At 62.1% G+C, this 19,171-nt stretch overlaps 1 protein-coding gene across 1 annotated transcript; it reads right to left on the bottom strand.

The window, feature by feature from the left end:
• Positions 1 to 39: 39 nt before the first annotated feature.
• SAMD11 (sterile alpha motif domain containing 11) lies at positions 40 to 18,695 on the bottom strand. The gene is made up of 14 exons (XM_064281040.1): positions 18,179 to 18,695; positions 17,096 to 17,187; positions 13,063 to 13,244; positions 12,332 to 12,382; positions 8,766 to 8,890; positions 5,947 to 6,036; positions 5,623 to 5,757; positions 3,289 to 3,445; positions 2,024 to 2,139; positions 1,768 to 1,846; positions 1,194 to 1,696; positions 885 to 1,009; positions 462 to 572; positions 40 to 306 (listed from the first exon to the last, which is right to left on the bottom strand). The coding sequence occupies exons 1-14, from the start codon at positions 18,693 to 18,695 to the stop codon at positions 82 to 84; spliced, it is 2,508 nt and encodes an 835-aa protein (XP_064137110.1). The 3' UTR covers positions 40 to 81.
• Between the last annotated feature and the right edge of the window lie 476 nt (positions 18,696 to 19,171).

Here is a 19,171-nt window from a genome sequence, read left to right as displayed (position 1 = left end):
GCATCCAGATCCAAAAGGAAAAGTAAGCCTCGGGGGAGGGGCCGTTGCAACAGTCTCTCTGCGGGGGTCTGGGCATCGGGCTCAGCACAGGGGCTGGGAGCGGTCAGCAGCCCCAGGGAGGAGGGCGGCAGTCTCATTCTCCTGTTGGGGTGAGGCTCGGCCATAGGGGGAGGCAGCAGTTTCTGGGCATGGGGACTCTTCTCCAGCCATGAGCTCCTGCTCAGGGGCCCGCAAGGGTGGTGGTTGTAGCGGCAGAGCCACAGGGAAGCTGGCCATGTAGAACACTCGGCCCAGGCGCCTGGCCACCTGCAGAGACAGGTCTGGGTGGGCAGGCACCCTGGGGAAGGGGTGGGGGTGGTGCCTGCCCCCTGGGGCTAACCCTCCTTCCTAGGGCTACCCTCCCCTGCTGCCTACCTATCAAGGCCACCCCTCCCCCCATGGTGACTCCCCCCGTAGCCCACCTGGGCCCGTATCTTGAGTGCAGGGCCCAGCTTCAGCCCCATGGTGGTCAGCAGGTGCTCCTCGGTCAGCAGGGGCAGGGTCTCCCCATCGATCCCTTGTTCTCTGAAGATCTGTGGCAGGGGGTGGAGGGGAGTCAGGACCTGAGTGCAGGGAACAGTGCCTGCCCGCCCCCTGGAATCCTTCCATCCCAGCCAGGGGCTGTGGCCCAAGTGTTTCCGGAATGAGATGAAGCTTTCTGTGCAACTTGCAGAAAATTTGTTAAATGAAGAAAAATTCCCTTAATGTTGAGCACGTGCCAGCACTGGGAGCAGATGGCGGTAGGGCACCCTAGACTTGTGCTTCCCCACCCCGGCTTTCTGGGAGTCTGGGGCCACATGGTTCTGCTTTGCCAGGGGCTCCCAGCCACACCTGGCCCCCCTCACCGGTGCATACTCCCCACAGCCAGACAGGCCCCCCACGAAGCTGCACACATCGTCCACCGTCCACTTGCTGACATCCTCGGGGGCTGTGGCCTCCTCCCCGTCTGCGAAGAGGCCTGCTGCAGTGCCTGGGTGGGGAGGGCCATCACTGGGGCTCAGGGCAGGCTCCTTCCAGCACCCCCACCTTTGCCCTGGTTACTTAAAGATGTTGGAGCCATGACTGGAAGGGGTTTACCTCCCCATGGACCCCTCCTCCCTGAGATCCATCAGCCAGGGTAGGTCTCCTTCCCCCCATGAGAGAGTAAGGCCCACCTGTGTGGAAATAGGGGCTGATGGTATAGGGGAGGCCCTGGGGCAGTGCAGGGGGCAGCGTGGGCCCAGACAGTAGCCTCTTGCCCTCTGCACCAGCCCCTCCTCCAGCTGAGGTGTGGCCGGGGGTGAGGCCCTGGACGGCTGGAGCCACCACCTCTGTGTCCTCTCCATCGGAGTCCTTGGGGGGCTCATCCTCAGAGCCATCCTGTGCCCAGAGCCCAGTCCCCGTGGTCTCCTTGGACTCATTAGGTCGGGCTGGAGCGGGGCCTGGCCCTCCTTTCTGGGCAGCCCGGCGAGCAGGCTCCAGAGGAGGGGTGGAGGGACCCTGGGAGGGCAGCGCCAGCAGTGGCGCCGAGCTGTGTCTCAACACTAGCATGGCCCCGCGCCGCTGCAACTCCTCGGCGCCGTCGGGCGGGCGCAGGGCAGGCTCGGGCGCCAGCAGCTGAGGGCGGTGCACGCTCTCCAGCTCCTTCTGCCGCAGCAGCTCGGCCGACATCTCCAGCCTGGGCCGGGAGGGCGGGGGTCAGCGGCATAGCTGCGCCACCCCCTCCCACACCGGGGTGGCTGCACCTACCGGGCCAGGTTCTGCTTCCGTAGCAACTCCTGCTGCCGGGCGAACATCTCCGCTTGGGCGGGGGGCAGGAAGCCGTAGCCTGGGGCAAGGGGATAAGTCACGGGGACCAGGTGGCCCAGTGGTCCGGGCCGCCCACCCAACCCTGGTCTGTCCTTGGCTCAGAGCACTCGCGTTCCAGGGTCGCCCCGGCGCTAGGGCACGCGCGCTCACAGCCTCCAGGACACACAGGCCTTGCGCACACCCGCCCGCTCCTCACCTGGGGTTTGGCACAGAGCCGAGGGCACCCCCAGGAAGGGGGGCCTGAGGTGGGGGCCCAGGGCGATGTGCGGGGCATTCTGGGGCGACAGCAGGGGAGGCGGCTGCGACAGCTCCCTGTGTACAGCGGGGCAGTGAGCGGCGCGCACAGTGGCCCCGGGTCCCCGCCCTGCCTGCCCCCAATTCCCGGAACCGCACCCCCCCACCAGCCGCCTCCGCTAATTGCTGGCCGACCAGGCGGTCGATGCGCCGCTGGTTACCGCTCTGGGTCGCGTCCGCCCCCGCCGGCGGCGCCAATTAATCTCGGGCGGCGGCGCGGAGGCGCTGACCCGGCGGGCGGCGGGCGCGACTGCAGCGGTAATTACCGCGCGGGGCGCGCCAGGGGAGCCCCCGCCGTCCCCCTCCCTTTCCTCCCCTCTTTCCCTCGCTTCCCTTCCCGCTTCCCCTCCCTCTTCTCTCCCCGCCCCCCGCGGACTCCACTGGCCCGGGCGCTGCGTAATTAGCCGCAGTCCGGGAGGCGGCTGAGGCAGCTGCAGATGTGCCGCTGGGCGGCCGAAGGGGGTCGGCGGGCAGTGGGGTGGGTGCTGGGGTGGGAGTAGGTGTCCCCGCTCTTTGGGTACCTCCACGGCAGGGCAGGGGATGGTTAGGAGCCGCGCCAGCCCCTCCCACCCACTTGCCAGCTTCCTGGGGTGTCTTCTGGGGTCTCCCGCTGGCCCGTGAGGCCTCATCTGAGCCACCCATAGCTCCTGGGACTGGGCCCCACAGCCTTCACCTCTAGAGTCCCCAGGCCAACATCCTCCCCAATTTGGGAGTGTTCAGATCTTGCACTGCTCCCCTCTTCTGCCCGGAGCCCCCTGCCTACCTGTAGGGGAGCTCAGCCTTCAGCTATCCCAGGGCACCTGGAGTCAGTGGTCTGTCAGATTCCCAGGGTGTGGTCCCTAGCACCCCTGCCCTTCTGCCCCAGAAAAGCTCCTGGCCTTTCCCAGCTCAGTGGGAGTCTTGGGCACATCCTGCCCAGAACCCTGAGCCCGGACACACTCAATACCCACTCATGTATGGCACGATGGTGGGAGGGGGCATGTGCCAATACCTGCACGAATGGCAGTTGGTAAAAGCGGCCAAGAAAGTATGGAGAGTTCTGGCTGTTGGACCTAACAGGCCTACCCACCACCTCTGCACCCCAGAAGCAAGCACAAAGAACGCCTAGGAGGCCTCTTCTGGCTGCTCTTTCCCAGGGAAAATGCAATCCAGTCCCTAGCCCAGTACCTCTCCGGGAAGGAAGGGGTAGCTGCTGGGGCAACTTCCCGATGCTGGGCCAGGCCCTGCTTCCGACGCTGACCTCCTGTAGATGGCAGGTGGACTTCCAGGCCGCTGGGGCTCCGCACAGCTGCAGCTGCCACCTCCTGCCGGACCCTCAGGAGATCTGGGGAGCAGAGTAGAAGTGACCCAGAGTCCAGATTCCCCCTGGACTCTCACTCCCCCCTACCCTGGTGAGCATAGGATATTCACTCAAGGACACCAAAGGGATCAGGAGCCAGTAGAGCAGATCGTTGAACCAACTGTGCACCAGCCCTCCACCCCACACTGACCCCACTGTGGGCCAGGTCCTCACACTGACCCTACTGTGCACCAATACCCCAGACACTGGCCCTACTGTGGGCCAGGTCCCCACACTGACCCTACTGTGCACGAGCTCTCTAGACACTGGTGCTACTGTGGGCCAGATCCTCACACTGACCCTACTGTGCACGAGCTCTCTAGACACTGGTGCTACTGTGGGCCAGATTCTGACACTGACCCTGGGCTGGTTGGTCAACAGGACAGGAAGACGAGTAGCACACCGTAGGACAAGGCAGACAGACAAATCACTACAGTGGAACAAGGGCTAGAAGAGGCTGGGTGGGGTGGAGTCAGGTGATCCTTCAAAAGGGGCACGGGGATGTCACTGACCAAAGTGAGGCTGGATGGAGGAAAAGGAAGCCGCAGGCAGGGGAGCCAGGTGTGCAAAGGTGTACAGACCAGATACTGACAGGGGTTCAGATGTTCGTTACAGAGAGACAGCATGCATGAACGTGTGTGGGGTGGCAGAGGTAGAGGCTGCAGAGCTGCCACCCTGACAGAGGTGCTGCCTTGAGGAGCGGGGGCTGAGCAGGGGCAGAGATGAGGGTGCAGGTGTGGTGGTGGGGCTGGGAGGGCAGCTTGAGAAGAGTCCAGGATTTGGAGTGGGCAGACACGGCTGGGCCTTGGTGCCTCAACCCTGGGCTGACTCAGGCTGCTGCTAAGGAGACCCCCCACCCAGGTGGCAAGGCAGAAGAGTGCCATAGATCCCCCAGACACACAGCTGGCAGGAACAGAGGCATCAGGCTGATGAGAAGACACAGAAGCACATGTGGTGTACACAGGCACACGGCACACACAGCACATGCAGGCACACATGTGCACACAGACATACATGGCAGGCTTGGGCACATGGCACATACAGGCACACTTGAGCACACACATTTGCAGTCACAGTACTCACAGGCACATATGCGCATATAAGTACATGGCACATGCAGGCACATGGCACACACAATGTCTGAACCACTGCTGCCCCCAGGGGTCTCCAGCCTGCTCAGGGCCGCCCCTGAGTCCCACCAGCACTCCCTACTTGCCAGGCTCTGCCGCTGCTGTTTATAAATTAATTACCCGAAAAGCGGAGGCCGGTCCTGCCCCGGGCCGGATGCCAGCCTGCAGAGCCTAGCCGGCGCGGCCGCCCGCATCGATCCCAGCGGTGCCTCCACCGCCCCCGCGCCACGGCCGCGGTTATTTACAGTCGGCTCCGCGGCGGGGGTGGCGGCTCGGCGGCGGGGACCGTGATTGACAGCCAGCTCCCCGGGCGCAAGGCCCGCACCCCTCCCCTTCGCCGGCCAAACGCGGCCCCAGGCAGGGCAGGGAAAGCAATTAAAAAGGAGGATTTTTAAATTATTAACATTTGGTGAATTATTCAGGCTCTCAGTGCTTGAGCTGCCCTGGGGGACAGTGCCTTGTGTGCAGAGAGGAAACCCTGCCCCCCTTCCGGGCGCACCCCCTCCCACCAAAAAAGCCAAGGCTCTCCTGGCTGGGTTGGTGGGCGAGACCAGGGTACAGCTGGACAGACCACAGGGTGGGGGGCGGGAAAGGGCAGGGACATGCCAGTGCCTCCCGCTGCCAAACCCCAAGTCTCCCCTTCAACAGTCTTCCTGACCTCACTCACCCACACCTGTCCTGGAGGCCCCAGGCCCTGGATGCTCAACTGGGGTCTGGGAGATCCCGGCTGAGGGTCCACGTCCCCTACCTGGTCCCGTGGTGGGGTTACTAACTTTTCAGCAGGAGGGGGAAGGACGTGGCACACAGACAGAGAGGACCTGTGTCTACCAGGCAGTGGGCCTGGGACTCAGTTTGCTCATCCACTCCCTGGGAGTGGCTGCCCATAGGAGATGTGGGGTGTGGCCATCAGGAGAGGGATGGGGTATAGGAAGAGGGACAGTCTGGACTGACCTGCCTTCAGGTCAGCAGCCAAGACTGGCGTGCAGGCAGAGGTGACAGCATGTTCTGGGTGGGTGTCACTTGGTTACGTACCATGGCTGGGCAAGCCCAGGTGGTAGAGCCGCTGGGGGTCCTCAAAGGTGCCTGCCTCGCTCAGAGCGGACACGAGGCGACGGTAGTGCTCCTCGGGGGCCATCCCTGGCCCAAGCTCTGGCAGCAGCAAAGTTTCTGATTGGGGGAGCACATGGTGAGGGGGCTTCTCCTTCAGACCCTGCCGAAGGGGAGCAGCAGGGCCTCTCCTGCTGCTGAGGCTGGCCCTGCCCTACGAACCCCCCATCCAGAAGGTCCTAGCATGCTTAGGGCTCAGGGACTCATCTCCCCCTCCCTCCTCCAGTGACACCCTCATCAGGCTCCCACCTGGGGGGGACTTGCTTCGGGCCTTCTTCTCTGAAGGGCGGTCAATGCTGATGTGGGGGGAGGGGCCCAGCCTCTTACCCAACAGGTCACCTGTAGGAGGGAGTATCTCAGGGACATGCAGCACAAGGGAGGGACCCAGCCCCTGCCCCCCATGCATACCCCCATCCTCCTATTGGTCCTGGTGGGCCAAGGCCAGTTCAGCCCGGGATCCCAGTGACATCATGAAGGGGTAGGGGAAGGGCAAGAGTTCAGGACAGCTTGTTCCTGGGCTCTGGGACTTGTGTGCACATGTGAGGCATGGGATGAAGGGCTGGGGGGCAGCTCAGGACTCCCCCGCAGGCTGCCTGCTGCCCCAGCAGCCAGACCAGGCTTGCTATAGAGCCTCCTGGCACAGAAACCCACTGCCCGCTGCCATGGAGTCGATTCCGACTCATAGCGACCCTATAGGACAGAGTAGAACTGCCCCATAGAGTTTCCAAGGAGCACCTGGTGGATTTGAACTGCTGACCTTTTGGTTAACGGCCACACCACCAGGGTTTCCCCTGGCACAGAAGCAGAATGGAATGCTTTTGACTTTGCAGGGACAGGGGAGGGCGGGTGATGTGGGGTCCCCTGCCAGACTGGGGTGGGGGAGGTATGTCAGGAAAGCACACCACCCCACCCCCCCGGGCTGCAGGTGAAACCCCACTCCTAGGCAGGGCAGTACCTCTGGCCACCTGCCCACCTGATCCTGAGCCTCCCAAGGCTGAGGCTGCCCCTTCAGTCCCACACAAGGCTGCCCATAGCCCCAAGGCAGCCAAATCTATCTCCCATGTTGGTGCAAGCCCCACAGACACCTCGAACCCATGTCCAGAACCTCCCGTATCTATCCACTCAACCTGTCACCAGCACCTCCAGCCAGGGCTTGGGTCCTCTCCATCCTCAGGAGCCTCCTGGAGTGGGGTGAGGGCCCCCACTGGGACCCAGGCCCACCATGACACCTAGGTGAATGGGCTCCCAAACCCCAGCCCGCCCCGGAAGCCTGGCCGTCAGCTACAAAGCTTAATTCCTTTTTCTTATTCCCTTAATCTGTCATTTTTATCAGGCCGGGGAAGTGCGGCAGCGTCAGAGCAGCCGATCAATCTCCACATTACAGCTGACAGAATGGTGCTAATAACTTATTGATCTCGGCCACCTTGCTGCCACTGATCGGGGCATCCCAGCCCCCAGTTCCAGGCCCCAGACCTGCCCCAAATCAAAGGACAGTGAAGGGTGGGGATGGGGAACTGCTCTCGTTCCGGGTCTCCCAGAGTGGGAGAGGCAGATGTGGGAGTGGGGCGCACACTCCCTCCAGCACCCCCCCCAACACCTACCCCTCTAGGACCAACACGAGGGAGCTGTTCTATAAATAACCCAGAGGCTATCCCTGGGCAGCAACCTGCTTCCAACTTTCTAGGCAGCTGGAACTCCCTCCCCTTCCCTTTCTGGGTAGGGAAGAGTGGGAGGCCTTTCTACTACTGGGAAGCCCAGAGCTGTCACAGCCTGGGGGAAGGGCTGATGTGCGGGCCGGGGGCTCACTAGTTGCCTGAGGAAGGCTGTGTCACAGGACATGCTGGGGACAGCAAGAGCACCCCCAGCGACAGCCCAAGACACACAGCAGGGCTCACACCTTCATGGATGCTGGCATAGACCTGCTCCCAGTGCCTCACAGGGATGGGAGGGGGCCTGTGTCTGAGTGCATCTGTGTTTGGGGAAGGGCTGAAGCTGGGGTCCCAGGAAGCAAGAACAGGTGATGACCCCCAACTGTACAGGAGGTTACAGCCCTGGGAGGGGACCCTGGCATGGATGCACATTTGAAATCTGAATGTGCACACATCATGTAACACACGTATCGCACGTGTGATATTTCAGGCAAAGCGTATGGCACTGAGCATGCATCTACACACCCTACACTCAGTACAAATGAACTTGAAGACACAAGGACACACGTATGAGTGGGAGCGGGGTGTGCTTGTGCACACACATGCTGTATATACACACACACATGCATGCCTGTGTGCTGCCGGGGACCTTGTGTGTGCAGGTGGCTGCAGGGAGGCTCTGCCGGCTCAGAACATCTCAATCATGGTGGAGCCACTCAGTCCAATCGATGGGGCAATTAGATTTTATCAGCCGCTTGGCCGCCTCCTCCAGCCTGGCTCAGAGCAGCCCCTGCCTTCCAGGGCCAGCATCTGGGTGCACTGAGGAGGCCAACCTGGCCAGGGGTGCAGAGCCAAGCCACCCAGCTTCCTGAGAGTGGCCAAGTCATTGGGACTCCAGTCCCACCCCCATGCTCTGAAGGGTGCCTCCTCAGGTGAGGCTGTGTCCTCAGGACTGGCCCTCCCTCTGAGCTCCTCCTGCCGGGGTCTGGGCTTAGGCCCCTCCAGGCAGGTGTGGGCGCCCCAGGCTGTGAGTGAGCAGGTCTTGGCCCACGTGAGCTGTTCTGGGGATTTCTGGGCCTCTGTGAGGGCTTCGTGTGCAGGTCCATGGGCCTGCGTCCCGTGAGGAGGGCGGCGGCCTTGGCGGCTCCAAGCCTGCCCCCACCCCCCCACCCCACCCCCCACAGCAGCGGCTGTGGAGTCACAGCCCCGCCTCCTGTCTGCCTGGCCGGGATTAACACAATTACCATCACGAGGCGCCCCGGGGGACAGGCGGCCTCGCCACCTCCGCCTCGCTGGCCTCCTGGCCGCCAGCCAAGGCTGCTGGGGGTGGTGGGTCCAGGCTGCTGAGCACAGAGGCCCAGACTCGGGGCGGGGCTATCCTCATGGCGCTTTGCCTGCCTCCCACCCCTCAACCCTCACCTGCAGCTCCCAGGCCGAGCTCTGCGCTGCCTCTCTGGAATTCGCAGCGGCTCTGGGACTCGGGCATCACGAGGTGGCGGCTTCGATGCACACTGGATATGAGGGTGGAGAGATCACTGTCCTGGCTGTGGCAAAGCAAGAGAGACAGTGGACAGGCGGCTGGGGCGGCCCAAGAGCCCAGACTGGGCACAGCGAGGCCCAATCTCCTGGGCACAAGGCCCGAATGTAGCAACGGTGAGAGTGTATAAGGCCTGCAGGCACTGTGACACCGTGCATGCATGAGTGCACCCACGGAGTGGCACCCATGGAGCAGCCAGCACTGCATCTCCCAGCAGGCATGAAGGTTTCACGGCCAAGACCTCACGCTCAGATCCGCCCCGTCTCCAAGACAGTCTTGCCCTTCCTCTCTCCAGAGGACTCGGCTGTGTCCTGGCTCCCAGCGGGGCGGGGGCTGCTCCTGCAGGATGGGGACCCAGAAAGGACAAACCTGCCACAGGCACCACCCACTCTGCCACATGAGCAACACGGCTTGAATCACCTGAATTAAAACTTGCAGCCCCCCAAGTAGATACGATACCCAATTTCTTCTAATAAGGAAAAGAGGTTCAGACAGAAGTCCTGTGGCTGATGAGACACATGCATGCACACACGCACACACAGGAACACGCATGGTCACAGAGAGGGACACATTTACACATGGGGACACAGGCACACAGACGTATGCATGCACATGTGGGAATACACGTAGGTGAGCACACAGACACATGCAGAGACATAATACACATGCAGGAACACACATGTGGGGACACAGACACGTACACACAGATGAACACACATGCAGGGACGCAATGCTCGTGAGGCCATACACACATACACAAGGGAGGACACAGACACAGTACACATGTGGAGACATGCACACACCCGGGGACACAAGGGAACACGTGCACACACAGGGACACACACATGCCACATGGGGACACAGGCACATTCATGCATGCACAGGAAAACATACGGATATGTACACGTGCACAGCTGCACACGGAGGGGCCCCAGGTTTGCCTGGGTCTAAGAATTGCAGCAAGCCAAGCTTGTGTGAACTTGGAATAAATATGTGCCTTAACTCTTTTGTTCCTCAGCTTTTCTTCTTCCTGCTAAATCAACTCAATCCCACACACACAGACCCCAGACAAGAGGAGGTGAGAAGAACCCAGGGACAACCGCGTGAGAACAGGAAGGCTGCCTGCTGATCAAGCACACGGCTAGGCCCCCACCCTCCACACACTGCGCCCCCCATGCCACCTGCCTGGCCCACCTGTGATGAAGCAGCCTCCCGGTTGGGCCAAAACACATAGAGCCTCCACGAGTGACCAGGGAACCCCGACCCTAAACCTCATTAAATAGCCTCCCTGGCCTGGGCCCACGGCTGGGGCTAATCCGAGCTGGGCCCTAATCAAATCCGTTTCAGCACCGAAGGCTGGGTTGGAGCCGGCTCCGGAGCCTTCTGGGAGACCCAGATGCGGGTCCTCCCAACCCCCCCAAGCAAACAGGAGGGCAGGTGGGGTCGGGTAAGTACTTTATGGGATTAATTGGCAGCGAATCTCATCCCCTCCATCATCCTCATCAATGCGGGGGCCAAGGGGGATGTCGGCGCAAGAACTGCTGTTCTCAGCAGCGGGGAGGGGGAGGGCAGTCCAGACTGCAGGGCTCTCCTGCTGCCAGGGGTTCCTCCTAGACTCCCATGGGAGGCAAACCTGCTTCCCAAGGACTCAGAAAGGAAGGACCCCCTGGTTTGCGCTCCCTGATCCCTAGCCCAGTGCCCATACAGGGACCTGGGTCTTGGCTCTAGTGGATGTCTGAGAAGCCGTAGACCCTGGCAAGGGGAAGCTAAGGACATCCTGGACCCAGACCATGTCTGCCCTGTGGATCTCCTGCCTCTCTGCCTTGGGTTTTGATCCATGAGGACCTGCCTGGCCCCAAGGAAACCTGTCTGATCACTCACTGCGCATATTATGCCAGGTGCTATGTAAAGAACCACAAAATAATCTTGAACCCACTGCACCAAGGAAGCCAGGGAGAGGGAGGGCTTGGAGCCTCCCCACCAGGCTGGGGCCTCAGGAGGGCAGGGACCACATACCCCATGAAAACAAGGGGGCCAGTAAGCGTTTGCTGCCTGAGGGGCTGTACCGGGCCAGGGGGGGCACACTCAGCAGAGCCCTGCAAACGGGGTTCTGCTCACCCCAGCCACTCCAACCAGACAGACAGAGGGATGGAAACAGACAGACAGACAGGTAGAGATGGATAGAGGGACAGACAGACAGATGGATGGAGACAGATGGACAGACATGGAGACCAATGGATAGATGGGTGAAGGCAGGGATACAGATAGATGGACAGATGATGGAGACAGATGGACAGAGAGAAGAATGGAGACAGATGGACAGGGATAGGAGACCAGAGACAGGACAGACAGGCAGGACCAGAAAGAGGCAGGAAGACAGAGACAAACAGAGCTGGGGGGCATTGAGGAGGCTGGGCACAGATCCCAAAAGCCCTCAGCAGGGTGCACTGCCTTCCCTGGTCCAGCTCCCCTTGGTGAAATCAGGACGTTGTCTAGCCCCTCATGGCCTGGACAGAGACACAGGCTTCCCGCAGTCAGACCTGGCCCCTATCAGTGATCAGCACCCCCTGCTTCTGTTGGCCAGGGCCGGGGTGGGAGCAGCCAGCAGGAGGAGCCCCTCCTGGGTGGGGGCAGTGCTTTGATCTCCTTCAAGCCTCGCTGACAAATTTATCTTGTAATGTCTCGGGTAAAAGGCTTATAAAATGTCATCAATGCTCATGACGGTTCATAAAAATGATCAGTTGAGCTGGCAACTCCAAAATGAGGTGGAAATAAGTTTAAAGATGTTTTTATTGTAATTCGGCTCCAGGACCCTGCCACTGTCTCAGAGCTGTAAATAACAACACGTCCTGCCTGAGCCAGGCCTGGGGGTGGGGGTTGAGAGGGCCAGCTCAGAGGGGACCTTGCCCTGCCCAACCTAATGCCCTGCTGCGATGGAGCTTTTGGTACTGTACCTGACCCCAAAGACCAGAAACCATTATTAACTCCTCCTCACCCAGCTTCTACAGCCTGAGTCCGCATACACCAGAGGACGCCCTATGGCCAGGGGCCTTCAGAAGGACCTTATCAAACCCCCCATCAGCTGAAGAACTTCTAGGTGGCTCCCACTGCCAGGAGTACCCAAGGTCCCTGTTTAGCCAGACCTGCCAGCCCATCTCATGGCTCTGCATACATTCCCCTTTCCCCTCTGTCTACCTACTAAACTCCTATGCATCCTTCAAGACCCTCACCATTATCATCCTTGCCTTCCTAATTCTCCCCATGAGAACAGGAGTGGTTGACAGCCAGTACTGGGTGGAGATAGAGGCAGCTGTGCTGGGTAGACCAGAGCCCAAGTCTGCCTCCCCGGGCCAGGGTTAGAACCGCAGGAGATGGTAAACAAAGGAGAGAGATACAGACTCACAGCTCAGGAGTCAGAGCGGACCGAGGGGCCAGCACATGCTCCTACCTGCAGGATGTCTCTCGGAAGGAGATGTTCACGTCCCAGTGGGTGTGGACCCTGTGGGGAAAGAGGCCAGCACCTGGGCCAGGGAGAGAGGTCTCCCCCAAAAGACTCCAGGTTCGAGGGAATGGTGGCCAGGAGTCAGTGTGGACAGGGGTGGGCAATCAGGGTGGGCAATGCCCAGACATGGGGCCCAGGAGGATTATTTTAGGGAAGAAATGGGAACATCTTAAAAGGCTAAGTAGGAAGAGAAAAGGCCTGAAAATGCTGGGAATGTATAATAGGTTCTCTGGAAGCATGTGTTGCATGGACAGACATGGATAGAGGCAGATGGACAAATAGATGGACGAATGAATGGATGGGTGGGTGGATGGATGGATGGATGGATGGATAGGTGGATCCATGAACAGATGGGTGGGTGGACAGGTGGGTGGACAACTGAAGGTGCCTCTTCCGGAAGCAGGGACGGCAGTGATCAGGAAGGTCAGGCTAAAGCCTGGGGGGGACAGTGAGAACAGAACCCCTGACAAAGCCCCCGTGGGGCAAGGCAGCACCCCACCAAGTGGACCCCAGGCCCAGGCTCTGCTTTCTGTTCTGAGATGGGACCAAGGAGCCAGGCCCTGCCCCTCCCCCTTCCCTCCCTGCCTATCCCCTTCCCCTGTACCACTCCCTCTTGTCCCCTCCATTCCCCTCCCCCCTCCCCCCTGCATCCTTGGTGGTCCATCCCAGCCACGCACCTTCTCTTCATGATACTGACGCGCAGGTCGTCCTCCCGCTTCACACCTGGCCGCCGCCTGTAGGCCAGGCCACTCCCGTCACTGGCGCCATCACTGGCCAGGAGGCTGGGTGTTGGCTCCTTCTTCAGGATGCGCGCAGGGGGCAGGGCGATGGTCCTCTTGTCTGCCAGCCGTCCCCGGTTCTGGGCAGGGGGAAAAAGAGGACGGTTAGGCCATTGCCCAAGCCTGAGGGTTACAGAAGCCCTCAGGGCCACCACTGATGACAAATAGGTGCAGTCAGGGGACCTCCTCCCCTAGTCTGCAATGGAGGGGACCCCTCAGCATCTAGGACAAGCCCTAAGAGCCACAACTGGCCAGAGAAGGCTTGGACCAGGGCCTGGGGTCAGACACAGCCCACACAGCTGGAGGACTGTGGGGGTGTGAGGCAGGGCCGGATGCACTGGGGGCCGCTCTGTCCAGACTCTGTCCCACCTCCCCGCAAATGGGCACTTAGCCTGTGACTGTGGGCAGGGGTGTGAGCAGCATGTCCTTCACTCTAAGCTCCTCTTGGGTTTCCCAGTGTCTCCTGCTGTGTGAACCCCAAACCAATGCCAACATCAACAAACAGTCCAGTGTGAACCCCCAAACCAATGCCAATGTCAACAAACACAGTCCAACCTGGACTCCAAACCGATGCCAACGTTGACAAGAACAGCCCAACCTGAACCCCAAAGCAATGCCAATGTCGACAAGCACAATCCAGCATGAACCTCAAACTAATGCCAACATCGACAAGCATGTCCCCTTTCCACTCCTTTGCCGTCACGCAGGGCCCAGCTCCAGGTGGTTTGCAGCCAGGCCTAGGCCTGGAATTGGTGGAACTGTGACCGCCTGAGCCACAGGCCATGCACACAGCAGCGTTCTCGGTCCCTGATGAGCCTCGTAGCCCAAGGAGCCCTCTTTGCAGCCTGACCAGCTCCGCGCTCACCCCAACCTCATTCCCAGGGCCCAAGATTGAGGAGTTCAGATTTCTCCCCAAGGCCCGGCCCATGGTTAACTGCGCACATAGTGTGTGCGTGGTGGGGGGGCATGTAGGGATGCGGCAGGAGGCACCTCCCACGGGTACGAACACACACACACGAGGCCTCACACAGTGTGGTCATGTCACAGCCCATGTGTGTGGAGGACACACGTGTGCACAGAGAAAGCGTGTGGGAGGTGCCTGTGCAGAGAAAGGCAGTTTTGCAGGTGTCTGTGGAACCCACCACCCCTGGGGCAAAGAAGCAAAGTTACTCATCAATCTCTCGTGGGCTGCTGGCTCCAGGAGGTGGTGGGGTCTTGGAATTTTCTGATTTCTCTCATCTCTTCAGTGACCTGGGGCATTCCCAGACCCCTCCTCCCGCTGTCTCCCGTTGCCAGGACAACGGGTCCCATCAATCCATGAGCTTGAGGAGGAGGGCTTCACAGAGTCCCGCTCTTCCTGCAGCAGCCCCTGAAGCCCTCCACCCTACTCTCCAGGTAAAACATATTCCATACCGAGTCACTGTCACCTCCAGACACGTGTCCCCAGAAGCAACCTGCACCCCAGCAACGGGTTTCAGCAGCAGCACCCCAGGTGGGACCCAGAGCTATGGTCTGTCCCCTCCACAGGATCTGGGGGCTACAGACTCCCCCCTCCCCCATAGATCTAGGGGCTACAGCCTCCCTGCACCCCACATGGGATCCAGGGCTACAGTCTTCTACGCCCACCATGGATCCGGGGGCTGTGGCTTCCCCCCACCCTATATGGGATCCAGGGGCTCTGATCTTCCCCCACAAGGTCCAGGAACTACAGCCTTCATACCTGCTTGAGACACCCTCGTTTCCCTCTCTGCAGTGCACACTCTGCGAGTTGACCTGGCAGTGTTGGGTCAAGAATGGGTGGGGTAGCGGGGTCTGAGGACACGCCTGGTGGATGTGGGCTGGCTATGGGCTCGGGGAGTAGCCTGACAGCAGCCTGGTGGGTGCACTCTTCTGGGAAGTCCCTGCTCGGCTCTGCCTCTCTCCGGCCTGCTGTAGCCCAGGCACCAGGACCTGGCCTCAGGAAGAGACCCAGCCTCAGCCTGGGAAGGACCTCCAGAGGTCCCCATCCCCACCTTCATCCCCACCCTTCTTCTTCCCTGTCTGACTCCGTGCCCCCTGCCTGGTTTGTGTGACAGAGAAAAGGGGCTGAGGCAACAGGACTGCCCTCAGGAGAAGGCCAGGATGTGGCCACAGTGCCTCTGGGGCTTCACGCCATTGTGCTGTGCTGGGTATAATGGTATCTATGGTAAGACTGGCCCCCTGAGGGCAGCCTGGAGGGGGTGCTGAGGATGAGGCTGACTGCCCTGGGATAGCCTCAGAGCCCTTGGGAGCTTGAGGCCAAGGTTGCAAATCCCTCCCCTCAAACAGTACACAAACGTGACAATGGGTGCCAGGACCACTACCCTAGTCAAGACCAGATGGCTGGGGAGGGGGCTAGCCAAGATGTTGGGGAGGGGGCATGACCTCACTCTGTCCCTTGGGGTATCTGTGACCATGAAGTGTGTGGCACGTGCGGCCTGGGTGTGTATGACTGCCTGTGGGGGGAAAGCTCTGAGTGACAACAGTGGAAGATGGGAAAACAACAAGGGGGCCTGCAAGGCTTTTTCCCAAGAGTGGAAAAAGGGCAAGCCTGGAAGGAACCAGGCTTCAGAGAGGGGCCACTCAGGGCAGGCAGCTCCAGGCTGTGGCTCCATGCCTCTCCGAGTCTAGGGTTCCCCTTGAAGATGGAGGTGAAATCTGCCCCCCTTACAGTGATACGAGGGGGTGGTGAACTGAAACTTAGGTCAGGACGCCCTATAAGAGGCCTCGGGCCCCTCCCCTCCCCACAGAAACCCTAGGCCAGCCCGGGGTGCCCCAGAGGACCCTGCTCCAGCACTGGCTGCAAAGAGAGAGTAGAGCAGTGGAGGGTTAACGGGGCTCCCCAACAGGCATCTTGCTTTAAGGGGTAGTGGGCAGGGCCAGTGGGGTGGGGGCCTGCACAAAGAGGAGCTCTGTGAGCTCTGAGTCTGGCAGGTCTGTATCTGCTGATACATGAGGACCTCTGGGGTAGATACATGGTGAGCTCTGGGTGTCCCCTCTGCCGTGCAGTATTGTGGAGTATTAGTGGGGGACAGCCTTGCCCAGGAAGGGGGCATCTGTGAGCACTGACCCACACCCAGTCTGCTGTGTCCACTCCCCTCCCCATCCCACTGACAGTCCCAGTAAACACCCAGGTGGGTGCCTGCAGGGCCCCTTGCTCCCACCCCTTCCTGGACATGGGGCTTCTGAAAGGATCCATGAACAGGACCCCCTCCCTGCCCCAATCAGTTCTCCCTGGGGCTCCAGGTTGGGCCCTCTGCCTTCCTGCCCAGGGAACTGCTGGGGTGGGGGCAGTGCTTCCGGGCAGCACCCACTCTCTCCCACTCCTCCATGAGGGGTCCACAGATTTCTATTCTGGGTCTGGGCCCTGCAGGCTGCCACCGTCCGCCCCTGCTGTCTTGTCACCAAAGGCCACACTACATGGACTACACCCCAATCAGACCGCATTCCCAGGACTCCTAGGTGTCCAGGTTCTTCCCAGGCAGGGCTCCAACCCCCAGCACCCCAGAGATGCATGTCACTCATACTCAAGGCATTATTACCCCCAGTTGGCACCGTTCATGGCTGCACCAGAAAACACGGTGACCCCCAGACCTGTGAGAAGGGCAGAGTCCCCTGCTCAATCAGGTGACACCATACAGGGAGAGGATCTCACACCCTGGGCATCCGGAGAAACAGCTTGGAAACCCAGAAGAAGACTCCAGGACAGTCAGGTCTCCTGCATCCAAAAAGGGCTGGGGCTGGGGCACCCCAGGATTCCTGCACAGCTTCCGTAGTACCCTCAGGTTCCCCCCATTTCCCTCCGAGGTGCCCTCCAGCACACCCTGGGGCCACATCTCCCCATCCTTGAAAACACAGCACAAGCCTGCAGGGAGGAAGGGACCCCGCACTCCCAACTATTCCCACTTCTTACCACCGGAGAGGAGATTCGGCAGCCCGGGCAGTCACAGATTGGAGGGTGCACCTGCAGGATGCCCTTGGACATAAGCGTTTTCAGACTTTTCCCTGTGGGGAGAGTCAGAGGTAGCACCAGTTGAGGGACAGGCCGACCGGCAGGGGAGAAGCCCGCGCGGCTGCACGCCTTTCACGGGGGCAGCCAGCGGCACGTGTACGAAGCACACCATCCCGCTTCCAACCTCGCTCCAACTTCCCAACTCGCCTCCCTGCCCACTGCCGCGGACGCCGCCACGGATATCTGCAGGACTCTAAACCCAACTCCAGGCGAGCGCCCTTCCTGCTCAAGGCGCTGCCTCCTTACCGCCCTCGCGCTCCTCCCCGCGCTCCACCCACTCCAGGCCGCCTCCCTCCTCCGGGAGTTGGGGGCCGCACCAAAGAAGGCCTAGTCCGGGCTCTGGGGAGCGACGTCGTAGGGATCCGGATCTGCGCCCACCCCCGCAGAGGGAAGGGACAGCCACCGTGGAGCCGCGAACCCCAAACTCGAGCGCCACCCAGTTCCTAACTTTCCAACTGCCTTACTGCGCCTGGCGCTCACCGCGCTCCCGGTGTCCCCGCTCAGTCCTCCCACGTCGCGCCCTTGGAGCCAGGCTCCCGCCGGCGCCCGAAGACGCTGCGCCTGGCCGGGTCACTCAGGCTCCGCGCTCGCCCCCGCGGCGACGCGCGCCCGCGCGCCGCCCCCACCTGCCCTCACCGCTCCCGCGCCTTCCCTCTCCCTACACGAGCGCGCCCCCGCACTCCGATTGCACGTGCGCCCCTCTACTGTCGTCGGACTTTACCGCGCTCGGGCAGGAAGGTGTCCCGCCCCGCCGGCCTCCTGCCGGTTCCCCAGAGTTCCGGTCAACTTCCCCTGGGCCTCTGCCCGGGCCCGCCAGGGCGACCGTGTCGGGTGGAGGCTGTTCCTGCGCAGCCCCGGACCCGCAGCGCCCCCTCGGGGCCGATACGGCCTCCCTAGCGGCAGAGTGAGGGGGGTCCGGCCCTCGGGTCCCCCGGGAGCCGAGAGGAGGGACGGCGGCCGGCCCGTGCCCCACCGTGGCTGCACCTTTGTGGCGGATGCTGCGCTTCCAGTCCTTGGCGGTCTCACGTCCGCTGACGAATTGGAACTCGTTGGGCGTGAGCCACTCGCCGCGGTGGCGGATGGACGGGCCCTTGCTGCCCTGGCAGAGTTTGCGCACGTAGAGCAGAGCGCGGTTGGCGCCGCACTCCACCTCGATGCACGGCTCGCCGTTGTCCAGCAGCGGCTGGAAATCAGGCGCCGCAGTTGCGGCGGCCGAGAAGCGCTCGAGGGCCAGCGGGTCCCGGGGCAGGTGGAGGTGAGCGGCGGCCTCATGGAGGCTTAGGTAGGCGCGCGGAGCGCGGAGCGGCGGCGCCAACAGTGCCTCGTAGCCAGCGGCGGCGGCGGGCAGCGAGGCGGCAGGGGGTAGGGCGGCGGCGGCGGGCAGCGGCGCCAGGTAGCCGGGCAGCGGCGGCAGCGGCAGCGCGGCCAGGGGCGGGTGGAAAGTGGCCAGGGCTAGGGCCAGGTCCTCGCGGCCCGGGAGCTCCTTCTTGACCGCCGGCATGGTGCGCCGGCGGCCGCTCAGCCCGGCTCTCCGCCGCTGGCGCAACTTGTTCTGGCCCGGACTGGAGTTGGGCCGCGGGGGCGGGAGGGGGCCCGGGAGGCGCCTGGCCTCGCGCCCGCCCTGCCCGCTACTGCGCCCGGGCGCCCGGAGCCGCCACCGCCGCGCCGCCCGCCGGGCCGCTCCGGACCGCTTCCCGGCCAGCTGGCGGGGGCTCCCCGGCCAGAGACATGTTGCAGCCTGAAGCTGCTATCGATCCCCGATCGACCCGCTGAGAGCTGCAGCTCCGGGGCTCTGGAGCTCCGCGGGCCGCCAGGAGTCCAGCGCCCCGGCCACCTGCACCGCGCCCTCGGGGGGCTGCCCCACGCCCAGCTAGCTGGTCCGCCCGCCCGGCAGAGCCGGGCAGTGAGGAGTCGCCGGGCCCGCGCCCCGCCCAGCCCGGGGGTCCCAGGCCCCCGCCCGCTGCCCCCGGGGCCGCG

This window comes from Loxodonta africana, chromosome 3 (genome assembly GCF_030014295.1).
Source record: "Loxodonta africana isolate mLoxAfr1 chromosome 3, mLoxAfr1.hap2, whole genome shotgun sequence".
Taxonomy (NCBI): Eukaryota; Metazoa; Chordata; class Mammalia; order Proboscidea; family Elephantidae; genus Loxodonta; species Loxodonta africana.
This window is presented reverse-complemented; position numbering and strand designations above follow the sequence as displayed.